Below are 20,637 nucleotides of genomic sequence, written 5' to 3'. Positions count from 1 at the left end.
AAACAGTCTGTGTGAAGACAGCAAAGCATCGCATGGGCACTTCACAAATGGCTAGGAAACAAGCATAGCAATTCAAAAGCATCTGTTACTTACACTAACCAGTAACTCACTCTTTACAGATCCATATTTACCATCATTCCACAAAAATTGGAGGTAATTCCTATCAGCGTAAACTATTCGCAACAGAAACGCAGATCCCTTTAACCGGATGTTATTTATACTGAAGGAATTAATCCTTTGCCGCACACCGAATCCCCTGTCAGAATCTTCACTGGCTAAGGAGTATGCAAATACTGGTACTTTAGATCCAATCTTGCAAATCATCTCATGGATGGAATATGCCCCTGCATAACATATGACATTGGGCTACAAAGACTACCTGTGCCCTCTGTACAGATGCACACTGTACACTAGTCAGCAGTCCTTTCCACAATGCTTTAAACCAGGCCAGGATTTAGGGGAGCCCTTTGGGGTGGCACTGTGCTGTATTTAGTGAGCCTGGGAGCTAAAGAACCGGAGAAAAAGGCAGGCTCTCTCTGCAACCTGCAGCCTCAATGAAGAATCTCTTTCATATACAGTATAATGGAGTCCTTTCCCATCTCTATTGCAGGAGAAATTCCTACACAAGTCTGCAGCATCACAACAGAACTGGAGCTCTCAGCTCGAATGCCAACACTGCAGTGCAGTAATGAAGGGTTGATGCATGGCTAGAAGTGCTGTAATTTGGCCGAAATTTAAATTGAGGTCCCATTCTACCTGCCCCAGCTGACTCTGCAGGCAGAAGTTAATGATCCTCTGGCACTTACCAGGCAACTAAGGGACAACCCCATAGTCCTGGGCAACATTCCCTCTCTGTCAATAAAATACAGTCAACTCCAAATGTCTGAAGTGCCATTTGAGCTATTACAGGATGCATAATGGCTCCTGACTTTGCGAGATCTAACTCATTGCTTTGTAAAATGCTTTGGGGCACCTTAAATAAGAAAGGAGCTTTATAAAACCAAATTCTCCTCTACTCCCTGCACGGCTTCATCATGCATCTTATTGTATGAGTGACATTTGAGGATTTTTTTTTTTGTAGCTCTGAAATGCACACAGATAAAAATGAATCTTTTGCCTGTCATATGCTCGCAGGGAATTCATCAACTGATCGAACACATCTTTTTCTGTCCTTCATCTTTGAAAATAAATTTCTAATTTTAGAGGGAAATTTAATGCTTTCCATCCACAACTCCACACCTGACTGACACCAGTGGGACAAACAGCCTTTATGGCGGACTCTGTGGGCGTGGCTGGGATATTCTCTCGTTAGCTCCTTTTGACCCAAGCAGCCCGTCAAAGTTCAGGGCCTTGCAAGTGTTCTAGATGAGAACAGAAACGGATAGTGGAGTCTTTTGATGTGGTCTTGTTTATTTACAAGAAACGTACGAAGTCCTGTTTCTCTGGACACAGTAGGAATCAAAGTGCAGGAGACAGTTTCTTTGTTTGCTGTCCCAAGCCTGCCTTTCCAGCTGACGCTTTGTACCCAAATAGACTTTTCTCTTAGCTTTATTTTAGGGCAACATTATAGTGCTTCCACCCTGCGGCTGCTTGGCTCTCTCTCTCTGCTTCTGTCTCTTTCGGTCCCTGTGTATCTCTCTGCTTGTGCTGCCTCCGTCCCATCACACACACAAAGACACACACATAAACAATGCCCTGTAGAGCTTCCCTCCCACAAAGTCCAAATTACTGGGCAAGTTCACAGAACCCCTTTGGCTGAGGTGGGACTGTTTTGCTGTCTCTCACAGCTATCGTACATGAGGGATGGAGGTCACAGATTTAGACAAGGTTTAACCCAACACACCTAACGCTTTATAAAGGATTGACAGTACTTCTGATTGCAGCATATTACTGAAGTGCAGAACAACTGCAGCGCCCAATGGCTTCAAAGAAGCAATGCACACACACAACTACAACTGAAGTCAGGGGGTGCTGCAGGTGCTCATGGCCTGTGCAAATCAGGTCCTCGGCTGTCTCGAATTGGGCATTTAGTCAGACCCCGATTCAGGAAAGCAATTAAGTGTATGCGTAAGTCCTATTGAAGCTGATGGAACGTCAGCTATAAGCGTAACTTGAAGAGCGCGCTTAGTGCTTTGGGGCCTTAAAAACAGAGCCACCCCAAATTAGTGCGCGCTGTCGAAAATTTAGGTCTAAATGACTCACCCAAGATCACAAAGTGCGTCACAAAGTGGGCAGAACCACATCGCCCTTATTGAGGCCTGGGCTCATGTTCTAACTGGTAAGCCACAGTCTCTCTCCCATGACTTCAGTGCCCTATATTACACTAGTTGCATTCGGCCTCTAGGAATAATAACTGGAGAGAGATTCCTATATGTTTTCCAGTTAATCCTTTATTTTGTTCATTACATGGAGACATAATTTTGAAAGTCAAGTTCACAGGAGACTTTGGTAACATCTTAAGGCATTACCAGTAATAAAGGCGTCAATTTAAAAGAGGTTTCAGAGTAACAGCCGTGTTAGTCTGTATTTGCAAAAAGAAAAGGAGTACTTGTGGCACCTTAGAGACTAACCAATTTATTTGAGCATGAGCTTTCGTGAGCTACAGCTCACTTCATCGGATGCATACCGTGGAAACTGCAGCAGACTTTATATACACACACAGAGATCATGAAACAATACCTCCTCCCACCCCACTGTCCTGCTGGTAATAGCTTATCTAAAGTGATCATCAAGTTGGGCCATTTCCAGCACAAATTGTTTCATGATCTCTGTGTGTATATAAAGTCTGCTGCAGTTTCCACGGTATGCATCCGATGAAGTGAGCTGTAGCTCACGAAAGCTCATGCTCAAATAAATTGGTTAGTCTCTAAGGTGCCACAAGTACTCCTTTTTTTTTTAATTTAAAAGAGGACAATTCAAGACATACATTTTCTCTCTCTTTTTGTTTTGTTTTGTTTTAATGACTCGGATAACTTGAAAGCAAGAACAACCCCCCCGCATTCCCAAAAATACATAATCAGATTGTGGAAGGCCCAATGTTCTTCCAGGTTCAGATGCGGGACAGTACCTCAAAGGATCATGTCAAGATAACTGGTCCAACAAAACTTGTGCTGTTTTCTGGAGGGTTTCACTGTACATAAAAAACTGACAGATCTAACAGAATATTCAATGTCTTGTCAAATCGAAGCATGACATTACAAAGCGGTTGTGGCAAGCAGACAATCTGGTGTATTAAAAGCTGGTTCATGTTGCTTTTGAATAGGAATTTCTCATGGGAAAACCTTTTAATAAACGGAAGAGCGCATTTAAGCAGAAAGCTGTTCCTTGTGTCCGTACTATCCCCGATTCCCCTTGCTGTGGTTGCTATTGAAGAGCTCTATGTGGAATTGGAGATTGTTTCCTTCTTTCCCTTCTGTTGACTCTTCTGGCTGACAAGTCCAATACTGTATTTGCTCTATTACGAAGTGTTGCTTAAAAGGTGGGGGGAATCTTGGGGGGAGAGGGGGCTAGGGGATTTGATTTGATTTTATAACTCCCTGAACCATTTTGTGGGCTTGCATAAATGAACTTGTGTTTTAGGACTGTTGTTTCGCCTATAATTTAAACTCATTTCCCCCTCCTCACCTTGACTTACTTTTTAATAAAAGACAAACAAAAACTAACAAATACAACAACAACAAAAATACACCACAGCTCTTCCAGCTACAGGGGGAGTTTGCTTTGCCTTAGGGACAAAACCATCCACCGCCCCCCCTTAGAACTCAACAATCCCAAATCAATGCCAGATCATGATCTGCATGCAGACAGAGGTGGCTTGCAAGAAACCTTAAGAGCGAGTGATTGTAGGAATCCCTGTGAGCAGGGATGACTCACTCCCTCTGTCCCACAGATGGCAAGCCACTGTGGCTCCATGCCACCCCTTGACCACAGTCCCCAGGAACAGGGCTGGCATACTAGGGCTGCAATCTGCACCATTCAGATGACTGGAGCGGATTATTTGCTGGTTTGGGTACTCATGGAAATTGTGCACGCAGAGCAGAGTACGCAGACATGCCTTCCACTGGCATGCATTTCTGCCTGCAATTAACCAATCCGCAAGAGAAATAAATCTGTATAAGCACCATCCTCAAACATTAAAGGCTTTGGAATCCAAGCTGAAATCCATATGTAAATTTTCTGACTATCGGAATGAACAGCCAAATTAAAACCTGTATCTTTTCTGTTGAGGTTTTAAAAGCCGAATTAAAAGATTGTAGCCATCATTTATAGCTAAATTGGGTATGTGCATATCTGTTTTTCAGAGCTGCTGAGTACCCAAAATCCCCATTGCAATCAATGAGGGTTCTGGCATTTCAGCACCTCTAAGTCAGGTTGGGTGTTTGTAGTGGGCCTAACACTGAGCAGAAGGATTTTGAGAGATTATGGCACTGGTTTGCAACTCAGAAGCTCAGGGTTCAATTCCTGGCCCCACCACAAACCCCAAGTGTGACCTTGGGCAAGTCACTTATCTCTTTGTGCCTCAGTTTCCCTCCTTAATATGGGGACAATAATCCTTCCTTTCTCCCACCCCTTCTTTTATCTGTTTAAGACTGTAACTTCTTTGGAGCAGGGAGTGGCTCTCGCTATGTGTTTGTACAGCCCCTACAACAGTGGAGCTCTCTCGTACAATGGGGCCTTGAAAAGCTAGTGTGAAATTATTCTCCTGTGGGATTTAATGGTTCCTATTATTAGGGTTCTGTATTTTAAACTCTCAGGGCTGGCCCTCCAAAGTGGATTTGGCAGGTCAATACAATGCATGCTGTATTCCTTTGCAGTCTAACCCAGTTATCTGGGATTCAGATGGACAGATCTGATGAAGACAGAACAAGAATATCTGAGGGCACTTTGTTTTAATGTGGTGTCATATTTTCAGGTCTTCTCTGAACAGTTTATCAGCCCTTTACTGAAGATCACAGTTCATCTGCCCTTCAGAGCACTGCAGCGGCTTGGTTGGACCAAGACTAGACCCACATTTATTTCCTGAATGGGGGGAGGGGAGGGAAAAATAAAAAGTAATATAGGAAGCAATAATGTGCTGGTAACAATCAGCTAAAAACATTTGGGATCCTAAAATAGGTGCTGGTGAGAGGGCCAGATTATTCGTTAGATCCGTTTAGCATTGTTTTAAACTCAGCAGCTTTTTCATTAGCTCACTTTCAACACTTCATCCTTGAGCACAAGACTGAGAGTCAGGACTCAGGGTTCTAGCCACTGAGCTGCCACTGACCTCAGACCCGTACTTATGGGCTGGTTTTCAGAGGTGCTGGCGCTTAGCACCTCTGAAAGTCAAGCCGCTGACTTCTCTTTGCTTCATTTTCCTTTCTTGCTAGGGGTGTTGGAAGATGTAATTAAGTTTTGCAAAGCATCTGGGGAGACTTCATGTTGAAAGGTGCCGGAGAAGAGCAAAGCCTGATTATTACTACTGAAAGGAATGGATTTCCTATACATGTCTACATCAATAGAAAGAGCACTAATTTATAGCCTGATTGTATGCAACTTTGCTTGTACATTTACAGAGAGCAAGATCTCAAAGCTAAGGCCTGAATTATGAACATCGGAACAGACACATACAAGGAAAATATTCTGGTAAAAGTTAAAATCAAGTTTAAGAAGTTGGAAAGGGGAAAGGCTTCTCATAGATAATCTGAAAATGCAGATGACAATCACAGAGAGGGAGCATCTCAGATGCTAATAAGTTACATCCCTACCCTTGGAAAACAGACAACAAATAAAATCTATGCATTTCAAAACCCAAGCCTGGCACTATAGCAATCCCCCGCTCAGTTTGCATCTCTGGTGATCAAAACTATTTGCTGTGTGCTTCATGTGGGTTGATTACGTGTCCTATTTTGCATGTATTTATTTATCTTTAATATTTGTGTTAAAACCACCTTATACTTTTTTCTTTTCTTTTTTTTTTTAAAAGGATGAGGTACAGTCTTCTGAGGCCCCACTAGGGTGGAAGATGGTTTCACTAACTCATTTAAAAAAAGGACAAAGATGGGATCTTTGCACCGTTTCAAGTCTTTATTAATAGGATGGAACTAACTCTACAATGAAAACCAGGCTGGAAGCAGAGTGGCCAGCTATCATGACCTTACTATGAGTCTCAGGATATTCTGTGCTTTTTCTTAAAGACTTAGCTTCTGGAGTCATTGGAATGTGTGAGAATCTCCACTTTTGATTGAAAAAATAAAGTAAGTTTCCAGCTCGCACAGTTGCAGAAAAAAATATTGAAAATGTGACCCTTAAAGGCACAACAATCAGAAAGCAAATAAGAGGGACAAGATGAGTGAGGTAACTTGTTTTATTTTATTAATATCCCAGGGTATTAGAGAGACAAGGTGAGTGAGGTAATGTCTTTTGTTGGCCCAGCTTCTGTTGGTGGAAGAGCCAAGCTTTCGAGCTTTCAGGACCTGAGGAAGAGCTCTGTGTAAGCTCAGAAGTTTGTCTCTTTCACCAACAGAAGTTGGGCCAACAAAAGACATTACCTCACTCACCTTGTCTCTCTAATATCCTGGGAGCTACACAACCACAACAACACCGCAAATGGAAAGTAAATAAAGAGACTGCAAAATTTAATTTGTTTTTCTAATTCTAATGACTATTAAGCAAATCTCATGATTTTTGGGCCCTAATTCTTGATTCTGAATGTTTGAGGTTGACAAGATTGTGGAAGGACGAGAGTAGGTAGCAGGAATTTGTGTGGGAGGGGGCACATGAGAGGACTGGACATTATCAAACTAAATTCTCTATGATCCAAAGTATGAAAATTTGCACGTTTCAGAGAACTGGAGATGCGTGAAAATCCTCAAATTCCCTTCACAGAGGTTCACACATCAATGATTTCTTCAGTTCTGGCCATGGGTAGGATTCATGCTGCAATGAACCCAATAACTCCAAGTGAAATTCAGGTAAAACTGCCAAGAGTCATGCCATCAGACGTTGGGCCTGTGAATCCCATGTGGTATTAATGCATAACTACAAGGAGGAACAGAGTTCCTGCAGGGCAGAGAGCATCTGAGATCCTGTGTTTCTTATTATTTGTATGGTGCTCAGATGATGAGCATGGAACAAAAACCTATCTGGGTTAACTAGCTACGTAGAGATAGATTTTATCGAGAGCGAGAGAGAGATACAAATAGAGCTACTTGGAATTTTTTTTGACAAAACTATTTTTAATCGAAAAACACCAATTCATCAAAACCCAAACTTTTCCTGCAAAAGGGGCACTTTCAAAGGGAAGGTTTCTCAGACTGAGGGGAGAATTTCTGCTCCAAAGCAGCGAGCGAGAGAGAGACCTACTCCAGAATAGCCAATAGCCCAGTGGTTAGGACACTCTCTTAGGATAAGGGAGATCTGGGTCCAACTCCCTGCTCTAGAGAACAGACTTGAACCTGGTTTGCCCATGTCTTGTGCATCCCAGGTACCATCATCACTGGGCTCTTGGCTAGCTGGGGGTGGGGATCCCTGTCAAATAAATAAAATAAATAAATAAATATGGAAAATCTTGGTTTCATCCCACTGTGGATAGGAATACTGTTTCCCACCCAGCTCTAACTACAAACTCTAAACTAGCTTCCACCAAACGTTCAGAACTATTTCAAGGGAATCAAATATAACTCTCTCTCTGTGGTTACATAGCTAGACAAACTCTCTCTTTCCATGACGAGAGGCTGGTCTACACATGGTTTTGTACCACTATAACTACATTGGTGTAGAAACTGAAGCTATGTATGACAGATGGGATAGCTGTGTAGTGATTTCAGCTCTGTGATTCAGTGATTCTGGTACAGCTGCATCTAGACTAGGAGAATGTAACATTTCATCTTAACTATTTCAGTTTCTAAACCAATAATAATTATACTGGTTAAAAAATGTGTAAAACCAACCCACACAGTGAAAGATTTATCTTGAGAGAGATTATCTGAGTACATAGAGAGAGAATTAGATCACAAACTGTGACAGAGACCTTCTTTGCCCCCTGCTGGAAGTATTGGGACCCTGACACTCACCAGCTCAGGCCAGGCTAACAACAACTTAATCTTCCAGAGGCCTAGAAGGGCCAGGAGGAGATACTAACCAATTGAGCACCAGCAGGCCAGTTAAAAGGGCATGTCTGCTTTTTTGGGGTTTTTTGTTTGTTTATTTAAAAAGCACAAAGGGACACATTTTGAGTTTGTTGTTTTTATTTAACTGTGTAGAGACTGATGCCAAGCTTATGGCAGGTAGCCAGAACTTGTGGACTAAAGCAGGGAGTGCTCGCAGTACCACGTGTGGCCTTCCAGGGAGTGCTATGGAGCAGCCCCATCTGGAACACAAACCTTCCAAAAGAATCAAAATGTGTCATCACAACCAGTGTAGAGTTTGTAGCAAAAACCCAACCCAGGCGATCTTGATGTGTGTTCTGGATTCCCAGAGCACATTTACCTGGCTGTAATTTTGGTCACATATATCACGCATTGATTTCTCAATTCACTGAAGCGCGCATAGCAAAATCTCCCGGTTCCACACAGAGGATAAAAATGCCCAATCACCAAGCCCCATTAATACTAATGGATCCTGCGCTGAAGTCGTAACACAAATGCACCTTTAGAGCAAGACACGTGCAGCAGATGGGATGCGCTCCACCACCTCAATTGAGGTCCTGCCTCATTGCCATTTTGTGAAGGTTTTTTTTAAGTTAATCTTTTAAGCGCTTGACACACAAACGCAGAGCTCATTATATCCAACAAAACGTTTTCCGAGGAGCTCGCTAGATTAGAACCCCCTGACATTTATCTAATCAGAGAAAATTATAACATTAATCGTTACTTTTCTATTTAAGAAAAAAGGCATGATTCAGACAGGTGTTTTAATAGAAAGCAGCAATCATGACTGTGGAAGGAAAATGTCAGATCAAGAGCCATCAATGGCGTGCAGTAGTCTATGTTAGAAACAAAATGCTACGGCAGAGTTTTTTGATTTAAAAGTGTGGCTATGTAGTGGGGGGAGGAACTGAAAAATGATTTTAAAACAAGGCCCAGATTAAGGCCACTAGAGTGATTTCTGGAGCTATGCGAAGGGAAGGATTTTTTGTGTATCTGTATCATGGGACTGGGAATCAGGGCATCTGGGATCTCTTGCCCCTTTGCGGCCTTAAGTACAGATTTAAACCTCAGTTTCCCTTCTGTACAAAAGGAGGTAATAACGAAGAGGGATTGTGGGGTTTGACTCATTCATGTCCATACAGTATTTTGAAAACCTCAGACTGAGGTTTTAACAAAGGCCCTGATACTAGAAGGCACATGCTTAAATCCATTCCTATTCAAGAAAATCCTTAAACACTTTAAGCATGTATACAAGTCCAGTTCGCTTCAAGAGGAATTAAGCACATGCTTACAGTTAAACGAGTGATTTCCTAAATATGATGATGTCCTGAATTGAGTCCTGTCAGGAGTATGTCCCCATGAGTGATCATGCCACCCGGAGGAGTTTGCTGCTTGTCACTGGCATAGCTTTGTGAGAGACAGTCCAGGCTGGAGAGTTAAGGGGGCATAGCAATCCCACAGTTCCAGGTTGAACCCCGGGGATCCTGTCACAAGCAGCTCCCCTTGGTTTAAGCCAAGTTCACAGGTGGTTTGTTGGAGATGATCATTGCCTTAGGCAATGGGTACAGTTGAATAACCATCGTTTTGCTCCTTATGTCAGGCAAGCCCTTCATCACCGAGGGCAAGGCATGTCACTTGCTTAGTAGCAAAGAGAAAACCTCAGAAGATTTGGGAGGGTGCCGTTTGGATATATCTCAGCAAGCTTTCTGCTTACTGCGGGCCTACACCTCGGATATGTTTAAGAGTGGGAACCGCCTCTCTCCCCATTTATTTATCTCATTGTTTTTTTTTACTGTGGCTGTTCTGCCTACTAATAACCATAAAACACCCTGCAGTGCAAACCAATAATAGCATGTTCTTAACTATTAATTCTGCCCTTTCACTGCAGCACCTTAGGTGATCCTGTTAGGCTGCTGCTACAGTGCTCAGTTTTATTCTGTTTATCTTGGGCACTTATCTGGGCCCATCACTGTAGTATCGGAGTGCATCCCAACCTTTAACTTACCCTCACAACACCTCTGTGAGACAGGGCAGTGCTGTTATCCCCATTTTACTGACCAGGGAATTGAGGCACAGAAAGACTAAGTGACTTGCCAAAGGTCACACAGGAAGTGCGTGGCAAAGAAGGGACTTGGAGTTGGGTCTTAAATCCCAGACTACATCCCTAACCACTGAACCCAACCTATTCCCACTCAGTAACACCCTAAGAAACCCCTGGTGAAATTCAGCCCTCTACAGAAACCTTGCATGTCACTTAAATCCCACTTAAGCCTTCAAAATAAAGATTTAGTGGAACACAAGTGGCATAGGGGCCTTGAGCTGTTCCTGTGAACAGGGCTGAACACTGCATCCCCAATGATTATTTTTCATACAGATCCCTGCTCTGTACTTTGATTTAAACAAAACAAAAAACTCATTGGGCATCTCTTTGTAAACATGAGAAAACTCCATCTCCTTCCATAGCACAAGTAGACAGTGTTCTTTACATCCCAGTGCTAAACTGTGGTCCATGTTGGCCTCCTGTAACAGTCCCCAACCCTGGCTCATTACCAGGATTTGAACCCAGGACCTTCAGCATCAACCTCTGCCACATTAACCGAATTAGCAGCGATAGCAGGCTGATCGCCTCTCTGTGGATCAGCCACTAGAGGGGGACATGACACATTTGACATCCTCTACACATTTGTAAAGCTCTCCAGCCTCCACATGCTGCTAGAGATAGTCCCCCACACTGAGTGCACTAGCCAATGCGAGCTGGACATCATGACACGAGTGTCCCAAAAACTTACGTTGCTTTGGCTGGATGATTGAGTTGTCCATCATACCCCCCGATGCAACTTTTGAGCTTCGTAGCTCTGTAGCGGGCAGAGAGACTTACCACCAACAAAATTTAAATCAGGCCTTCAACACAACGGTTTTAATTCTCATCTCCATTGTACCAGTTTGCTATTCCACCACCTTCAGTACTGGAACTTCTGATTTAACCAACGTGAGATCTAAATGAGGATCAGTAAAAAATAAATCTGGGCTCCGACATTCTGACTGAGGGCTGGTCTACACTACGCTTAAGTCAATGTAACTTATGTCGCTCCGGGGCATGAAAAAGACACACCCCTGAGCGACATACATATGCAGGTTTATTTCCGAAGTAGAAGCAGCCCTCATGCTTCCAGGCCCTCTACGCTGAAAAACGTGGAAGAAGAAGGAAGTACCCGAGCTAACCTGTCAGTGTAGTTTTGAAGCTAAAGCATCTCCCCCTAGAGCTGAAAGGAAGGATGTAAAAAACCATTGGTTAACGATTCAAAATGGTCAGTAAGCAGTTACCTTGATACTGGGCACTGAACCCCTTCTGCCTGTGGTTGCCGTCCGACGTAAAGTGAAGTCGCAGCCAGTTTTTACTGCTGATTACTGGGGCGGGCAGATTCATTCCAGTAAACCTGTAAGAAAATCAACCAGTGATAGTCAAATGCATGTGGCTGGAAACGGTCTTCTGTGAACTTAACCGGAAAGTTGCCCTTCAGATGTCCCAGGAACTGTTCCACTCTGAAGAAAATTGAATGAAAATACATAGACAGTATTTTCCTACATAGTGTTACCATCTTTCACCTCAAGGACTCGTGCAGGTTCAGGACCCCAAATTGTTCAGCATGCATTCCAGAAGGGGAAGTCAAAGGAAAAGCATCCCCATTTCAAAGGAACAGCCCAGCAAAAGAGCAAGCTGGAAAGCTTCCAAGAGGCATTCTTAGTTGATGAATGAGCCAGAAGAAATGCAAGGCCCCATCCCAAATCCTGATCTAGAGCCACCCACTGGTGAGCTACCACTTGCTCTCCTTTCTGGGCCTTTCAACTTCTGCTGAATGCAGGATGATAGAGTGTGAAACAGAAGAGGAAGGTCATTAAAGCATTCAGGACTGCTTTTTGATCCCACTGTAAAAAATAAAAAAATAAAAAAGTCATCTGTCTTTCCTGTGAAAGGTGCTAGGGATTTTCCCCCTCTCTCAGCTGGAAGGGTTATATTCATAACTGGCTATGTCTCCCTCTCTCTCTTATTTTTAGGACAAGGAATGCAGGTGACCAAGAACTGAGCATGTCTGGAGAGGGTCAGGATCCTTTACTAAGGACACTCTGTTCATGTCCTCAGAGCTAAGGAACCTTGCTTGTTTGTGCCAGATGTGCACTTCTGGCAGTGTGGGCATGGCAGAGAAGTTACTCAACCAACATACCTCAACATGAGCTGCTTCTAGGGCAGATGAGGTTAGTCTGACTTCCACGTCATTTGGTTCCTGGCCACTTGGTTCAGACTGCTAACAAGAGTGCTGATTTTAATTGAGGGGAGGGCAGGGCAGGTGCGAGGAAGGCTACTTCTTGTAAAGAAATGAGCCAGGTCCACCAACTGACTTCACTCAGGCCACCGAACAGCTCTTGTGCAGTGACAACATGCAATCCACACCAAAGTGGAGAAGACTGGAGCCCTCAAACTACAGGTGGAAAGCACCATATCCCATTAACAACCCATTGAGCCACCTACTCCCCCAACTCCTTGTTTAATGATAAGCTGATTGCTTTAATACACGGCAGGAAAAGAAAAAAAAAAAACTCTTAGCTAAGTTGTCCTGTGCCATGTCAGCCTGGAACAAATGTTTACATAATAGAGTTGCATGAACGAATGCACCCTTGAAAACTGGGGTTTATAATAGGAGTATTAACAGCCTTTATTATAGCAGTGCAAACAACATTGCCATGATATCAGCTATTACAGAATCCAGTTACTTTTAACAGAAGCCCATTTAAAATATTTTATTATAAGACTATGCCACTTATTTAAAAAATTTCAGTATTCTAACACTAGTTCTGTTCTGGACGAGAGGAAAAGAATCCCAGTAAATCAATTCCGTTCTCAGAGAGGCTGCACGTTTTATAGCCAACACATCCAGTAACAGACCAGACAGCCAAAGCAACATAAGAAATCCCACCCCAACATAACACCCCAACGATAACTTGTATCTTTCCTTCTGGCAAACAGCAAGCTGCTGGGATGACATTGTGCAGTACATTTACTAACGACGGTGAACTTCAATACATCCCAGTTCTATGTGTTAATGAAGCAGCCCTGATGAGTTTACTGTGTAGCTAACACTTCTCTGCCACCTACTGTACAGCCTTTAAACAAAGTTTAACCTTCAACATATACCCACCCAGGTGGCGCAATTCCAGGCAACTGTGAAATACACTTTAAAATGTTTCTCTTATACTAATTCTTAAGATTGTTCCTGGTCATTTATCTATTGCTTATTTAGATTTGATTTTTGCAAACCTGGGATGTCATAGAAATGGATCACATCTGGCATTTTCCCACCGGTGGATAACTCAAAGAGAGCTGAACCAATTTCACTTAAAACCTTTCTAAATAAATAAGTTCAAACATAATCATCTTTGGGCTGAGATCAAACATGGGCTGTTTATTACCAATTTTGAGAAAGTTACTATGGATGGTTACAATGGCAGCATAATTAAACTTAATCCTTGTCTTAACCCAGAGGCTATGATGTTATTGTGTATTCTGAATCAATGGTCCGACAACTTGACCCTGTGTCTGTAAAGTTAAATGCCAGAAATCTATCATTGAGTCCATCCTAGTACATGATCCTTCTGCAAAGCTACTTTACAAATGGGCTAGATTCCCTTTTGTCTTGCACCTTGTGTAGTTATTGATAGGAGTGTAAAATGCTAGTAAATCAGGGTGGTAGTGTTTTTTATGCACCTCACACTGATGTAAACGATTGTGTAAGGCGTGGGTTGGAAGAATCGAGCAGTATATATTTTGTGTATGGAACTCATCAACACCTTGTAACATCTGCCTAATTCATCTACAGGATTTTGAAGGCATTAATCACTGCCCAATCTGAGCATCAAACCCCGACTTCAATGGGACTATGCATGTGCTTAAGGTTAAGCACCTGCTTAAATCCTTTGTATTCTCTTAGGCAGCAATGCCACAATCCGCCACTTCTCAAAACGTCCTCGTTCATCTCTGCCCCCGCCCCGCCCCGATCAACTTCATTTTTATTTTCTAAACAAAATTAGACTTTTAATGTAAAATGTTGCATCACAGCGGGGTGGCCTCCTGCAGCATTATGTCCGACCACAGCTATTGTTGGTCATTAGCATCCACCTAGTATTTGTGCTCCAGGAGCACCAATCAGGGATTAAGGCTTCATAGTGCTAAGCACCATACCCACGCACAGTGAAGAGACGGCCTTCCTCGAAACACTTATACAGCTAAAGCTGGAATTTAAGGACACCCAGAAGTGTCTGTCTATTTAATGTACTTATATAGCCACTGTAGCATCTGAGCACCTCCCAATCTTTAGTAAATTTATCCTCACAAAACCCTGAACAGTAGGTCAGTGCTATTGTCCCTATTCGGGGGGGAGGGATAGCTCAGTGGTTTGAGCATTGGCCTGCTAAACCCAGGGTTGTGAGTTCAATCCTGGAGGGGGCCATTTGGGATCTTGGGCAAAAATTGGGGATTGGTCCTGCTTTGAGCAGGGGGTTGGACTAGATGACCTCCTGAGGTCCCTTCCAACCCTGATATTCGATGATTCTATTTCACAGATGGGGAACCGAGGCACAGAGAGGCAAAGTGACTTACTCCAGATGACATAAGAGGCTTGTGACAGAACAAGAATTGAACCCACATCTCTGGCTATCCACAACCACTGGGCTGCTATCACTAAAGATGAGCAGTACTTTGCTAGATGAATAGTGCCACTGAGATCACGAAGGCTGCGTGTGTCTCAAGGTACCATTCAATGTGAGTGAGTGTTACACAGCTGGGTTGAGAATTGCTTGTGTGGGGATATGCGTGTGCGCACATGTGTACATACAAAGACTTGCAGTTAATGAAGTGTGAGCATCACAAAGCCATTGGTTCATACCCTCTCCCCCCACTTTTTTTTTTTTTTTTTTGCTAACGAGTCAGCTGATCCACTTTATTAAGCTGTGGTGAGGAAAAGCTGGTAGCATTATATCTGGATTCTGAACACTAGCAGAAGAATTCTTCCTATTTTGTCTCGCTTCTTTAAAGAGAAAAGAATAATAATCCCCACCCTCGCTAGGGTTTCTGACCACATTAACTTCACAACAGGTGAGGAGCATTTCAAACCCCACCACCAAATTGCTTTTCCAACACCACATAAGGAGTAGTTAAGCAATTAAAGTGATTTTTTTAATTGGTTCCAGTTAAATAGGGATTCACTAATGGAAACTGGCTCAAGAACCTGAAGGCTTCATCTTATAATTAGTTTAATTGCACAAAAAAATATAACTTGAAATTATACATGTGGACTGTGCTCCACTTATGACCCAAAGAAGGGAAATCTCTACAAGATATACAGGGACATTTTGTCTGTGGGTGCTGCTGTTAATTATAACCTTCCTGGGTGTTAAAGCTTACATGGCACGAAGTGTTTTTGTACAAACTTTGGGTCTGATCCAAAGCCTAAATTGATGAGAATCTTTCCACTGCCTTCCCTGGGTTTTGGATCAAGCCTTTCATGTCTTTGTATCACCAAAGCAATTTTTGTTTGTACCAGCAAAGGTCCAATCCACTGTGTTACGTTCTGGGTGATCCTGGATGCACAGTTCTGATTCAGTTCATTATAACGAAGGTTGGTGCTAGCAGTAAACTTGGATCTGGATCTGAACTTGTCCCAAAACTTGGAGATACACAGATCTGAGATTAAGGTTTAGGACACAGGAATGTTGTCTTTCTCACCAACAGAAGCTGGTCTAATATCCTGGGACCAACAAGGCTACCCCTCCACTCGCCCCCCAAAGACTAGCCACTACTGACACTGGTGGCTGATAATACCAGGGGCGGGAGGGGATGTCAAATTACAAGCAAATACTTAGAACCACAGCACTGGACTGGACAAACAACAGTAACAAGAAAGGAGGGAGGAGAATCCTCTGAAAAAGAAATGACTGACTGGAACCATGTATTTAATGGGAAACATGCTGCTCTCCAGCAGTTAATAACTCATTTTTCACTCTAAGGATGGGATCCCACAGGTTTCAGATAATCACTAGGAAGCATTAATGGTTAATTGATAATGGAATAATTCATTACAATTAAACACGTATGGAACGGAAGCAGCTGCACGGGCCCTGAATGCAGATGCCGTGGACTACAGACACGCAATCTCAGATGCTCAGCTGGTGTGAAACAACATCGCTCCATAGATTTCACTAGAGTTATGCCCCTTTACACCAGGGGAGGATCTGGACCCAAAATGTCTTTCAATAATTATATGGTTTAGCATTTGTCTTGAGGTAGCACCTAGAGGCCCCGGCCAGGATGCTAGGCCATCTAGCAATTCCTTCTCCAAAGCGGAGTGAGTGGCGTTTCACTGAACTGTGCAGCGGGAAGCCAGTTCTGTTTGCGGTAGATGGAATTTGGGAGCAGAGATGCTGCTAGACTGGCATGGGGCAGAGTTTAAGGCTGTGGCACATATTGTGCAGTGTACAGTGGTTGTGCTAGATGGGGATTTGAGGGACTGTACTGTGATTAGCCTTCAATTTTCATTCCTTAACTTTTCAGGGTTGTGCTTGGTGTATAACCCACAGAGCACCCCTATCTGATACAAAATGCAGGGCTATTGTCTATTAAGAAAGGGGAAAGCGAATTCTAGAGGCTTAACTATCCAGACAATAAATTATGCCTCTTCTCCTTTCTGCATTCCCAAAGACACATTTCTACTATATGATGCACAATGAATTTCCAACCCCTGCCATTAGCCCAATAAATGATTGCATTTCTAATAGCTCAGTGAGTCACTGGAATAAATGAAAGTCTATTTTGGATCCTTGCTACTGAACCTTTCTGGATCTTATCTGAAAAAGACGACTACTCGCAACTTTGAAGCCTTTTTAACCATTCCCAAGTTTTTCCTGCCATCATCATCAGGAGATATGAATCACCTGATTAAGTATTCAGATTCCTGAATACGGTGACATGTTAATTGGAAATTCTAAGGTTTTGGATGACTAGCTGGCTACATATTAAAAAAATACCCAACATTACTCACTCATGGAGGTACAGTGTTCATTCTAAATTAAACCCTCTTTTTAATACAGGGAGCATTCAGACCAGGGCGTGGATGAGAAAATGATGTTCAAAGTGCTGAGGCTTAGAAAAGACTGGATCATTTTTCTGGATGCAAGGCGCAATGGAGGTCGGGGGTGGGATGGGGTGTCAAAGTCATGTGATGGTTTTGGCTGGAGCAGAAGTGGATTTTCACACTTGTTATTTTATTGCCCTCATGTTCAATGATTCTTGGTGGGAGAAAAAAAAGCAAACAAGTCGGCTTGATCATTATTGCTTTCCTAAAATGATGTGCTGTGAGAGCTGTATTTTCAGACATCTCAATTTATGTCATGCCTAAACACAAGTGCCTAAGACAGGAAACCTGGAAAATGCAAACAACCATTTGGAATAAGAACAGGAGGACTTGTGGCACCTTAGAGACTAACCAATTTATTAGAACACAAGCTGTCGTGAGCTACAGCTCAAAATGCAATACTAGGTGCTTCTCATGCAAAACAACCTGTTAGCATGTACCAGAGCCAGCTGAGTGCTGAGCACATCCTGTCAGATGTTGAGCACCCTCAATTCCCACTAATGTCAACCAGAGTAAAGGACATTCAGGATCTGATTCTATTCTTACTCCCCATGGGGTGAATCAGGAGTCACGTCCTGGGGAAGAAGGCTGCTCTTGTGGTTAACAGCACTAGCCTTCGACACTGGGTTCTGTTCCACTCCTTATGGGACCTTCAGCAAGTCACAGAATCTTTGTGTCCCAGTTTCCCATCTGCAAAGTGAAGATAAGCACCCCGCCTTTACTGTTTAATGTCTTGTCTATTTAGAGGCGCAGGGTCTGCCTCATATTACATGTATGTAGATGGCCGAGCCGAAGCAGTTGCCGATCTCAGTTGGAGCACCTAACTGCTACTGTATAAACAACAGGCAACTACTCCTTTGAAGTTAATGGAGTCACAACCAGCGTACGACTCCTAATTGGAACGTGCTTATTCCAGATTTACACTGATGCGAGCAAGAAGAGAATTAGGACCACAGTGTTTTCCAGGAACTACTCAGCGGCTTACAAAAGTGGCCTGTGAAAAATCTATTTGTTAAAGTCAGAAGAGGGGCAAAGACTTTCCCAGGTTTCATCCCAGAAGCCTCCTAATATTGTTTATAACCACAGCATTAAAGCAATTTTCCTTAACTGGAATGGAATCCTCCAAGCTCAGTACAGCTCATCAGCATCCTTTCTTACATACTACGGAAAGGTTAATGCCCCCAAACATTTGCCTTTCAAGCAAACTCAATGAAGCGTGGTCCCCTGCTCTAAACTATTTTATTTGTTTTTTTTCTTCCATTCTTGTATTTTACATTGGATTTAGTCATTAAATATTTATATCGTTCACTCAGCCATTCCTTCCTCAGCATGATCAGTATTACTGTATGCATACCGCATTGATTAATCTCCGGCTCTCAGGCACCATTATCCATTTATAATACCTGATTCCTCTCTTACTTAGTTTCCATTTTCCCCTCTAAATCAATAAAATGTCAAAATGTAAGTCAGAAGCAGTAGAATACTAGAAGGAGAGTATTTCCAGACAAATGCCAATTTACACCCCCCTCCAAATTACTGGCATTATTATATTATTAATAATTGGTATTATGGTAGCCCCCAAAGGCCTCTGATGAGATCAGGTGCTGTACAAACAGATGGTAAGAGAGACCCTGCCCCAAAGAACTTACACTCTAAGACTCCAATTCAGAAAGCAACCCTATTTAGGACAGCACGTAAGTGAGTGTCTTGTTATAAATTAATGGGACTTAAGTACATGCTCAGCTTCAAGCATATGCTTAAGTGATGTTCTGAATAGGAAGAATTAAACCCAAATTGAAACCCCTTCATGACTCAGGCTCCAAATAGGGAAGACAGATAAAGGATCGGACAAAGGCAGATCTTTGTCCCTGTTTTACAGACTGGGAACTGAGGCATTGAGAGCTGAAATGACTTGCCCACCATCACAAAATATATCTGGGACGGAGCTGGGAATTGAACCCGGATCTCTTAAGAACTAATGGGGATTATAAAGAAACCTTCCCTGTAGAAAGTTATTATATACCTGGCCCCTCTGGGGTTTCTTGCACCTTCCTCTGAGGCAGTTGGTGGTGGCCACTGTCAGAGGCAGTATATTGGATGAGATAGGATCAAAACAGCAGTCTCTCTGTCTCTCTCTCTCTCTCTGTTCCTACATGCATGAGCCCCTGCAGTCCCAGACCCCTGAATTTTACACAGGCACACCTAGAATTAATGCCTCCTAATGCTTAGTATCCAATTCAAGCAGGGCTGCAACACAGGTAATTAAAAGCTGGCAATCAAAGAAGAGATCGTCTGAGCTGCCAGCCTTTGTGCTGAATAAATTAAACACAAGAAACCCCATTTCATTTGGTTAATTGCAAATTCGATAGGAATTGTGCAAAGCTTTCCCTCATGCAAGGGCCATAATGAACCTCTTAACAAAGCCTCTCATTTTCTAACAGGCTTGTATCTTCAGGATGAATCCTTTAATGGACTTCCGTTTATAGCCACTGCTCTCACTTAGGGTCCCTCGGGGATTCTGAATCCTTCATTTAAATGGGCATGTCCAGAGTGCGAGAGCTCCTAAGGAAATCCTTATGTTATTCTTGTACATTAAAATCAAAATTTCTCCTGCACCCTTGGAAAAAGAACATTGACAAGGGGCTTGCGTGATCTGGTTTGCAAAGTCACTGTGCTATTGTAACCCACACACCTCCTGGGTGTGGTGCTCTGTCCCCTCGTGGCACTGAGGCCACTTGGAGATTAATGAGTCTGCTCTACAGCCATAGCTAATGGCCATATGGCTTTTAGCTCATGCAGTAGAGGCTCACGCATTTAGATCCAGTGGCCCCAGGTTCAATCCCGCCCACCGACTAACGGGATCTGTCGCAGTTACACTGCGTTCCTGTGGTTCCACTCTGCAGTCAATTTACCAGTGGCGGCTGGGATGTGAACTTCCAATCCAGCATTCTTCAGTGTGGATTTCCACTCCTTGTCTTACAGACTAGAAGAGCAATGCCTTTTAGCCCCTTGTGTACCTGGTGCAGATTATGGCAGATGTCTGACGAGCGCACGCAAAAAAACACTCAACAGGTAGTGAGAAATGTCTATTCTGTTCTATAGAGGTTCTCACCGTAGAATTTGAGACACCTTCTAGTAGTGCATTAAGCAACATGATTAAAACCTGTTTGTTCTCTTATCCTTCCCCCCAGGGGACAAAGTCTGTGTAGTGAGTTGTGCGCGTGCGTGTACACACACACACAATGTTGGTTAGAGAAGGCAAGGTGAAGGAAACGTACCTTGCACTTCGAGCAGAAGGTGGTGAGATTTCTGATGGTCCCTGGATG

General features: G+C 43.0%; 1 protein-coding gene across 1 annotated transcript in view; it reads right to left on the bottom strand.

The window, feature by feature from the left end:
• CSMD2 (CUB and Sushi multiple domains 2) overlaps positions 1–20,637 on the bottom strand; it is a 536,402-nt gene that overhangs the window by 266,901 nt on the left and 248,864 nt on the right. The window contains exon 6 of the mRNA XM_077837745.1: positions 11,454–11,566. Coding sequence (XP_077693871.1) covers positions 11,454–11,566 — 113 coding nt within the window. The remainder of the gene's footprint in view (positions 1–11,453; positions 11,567–20,637) is intronic.

The sequence above is a fragment of the Eretmochelys imbricata genome, chromosome 19 (assembly GCF_965152235.1).
Source record: "Eretmochelys imbricata isolate rEreImb1 chromosome 19, rEreImb1.hap1, whole genome shotgun sequence".
NCBI classification, from domain to species: Eukaryota; Metazoa; Chordata; order Testudines; family Cheloniidae; genus Eretmochelys; species Eretmochelys imbricata.
The sequence above is the reverse complement of the archived record's forward strand: the minus strand, read 5'-3'. Positions and strand labels throughout refer to the sequence as shown.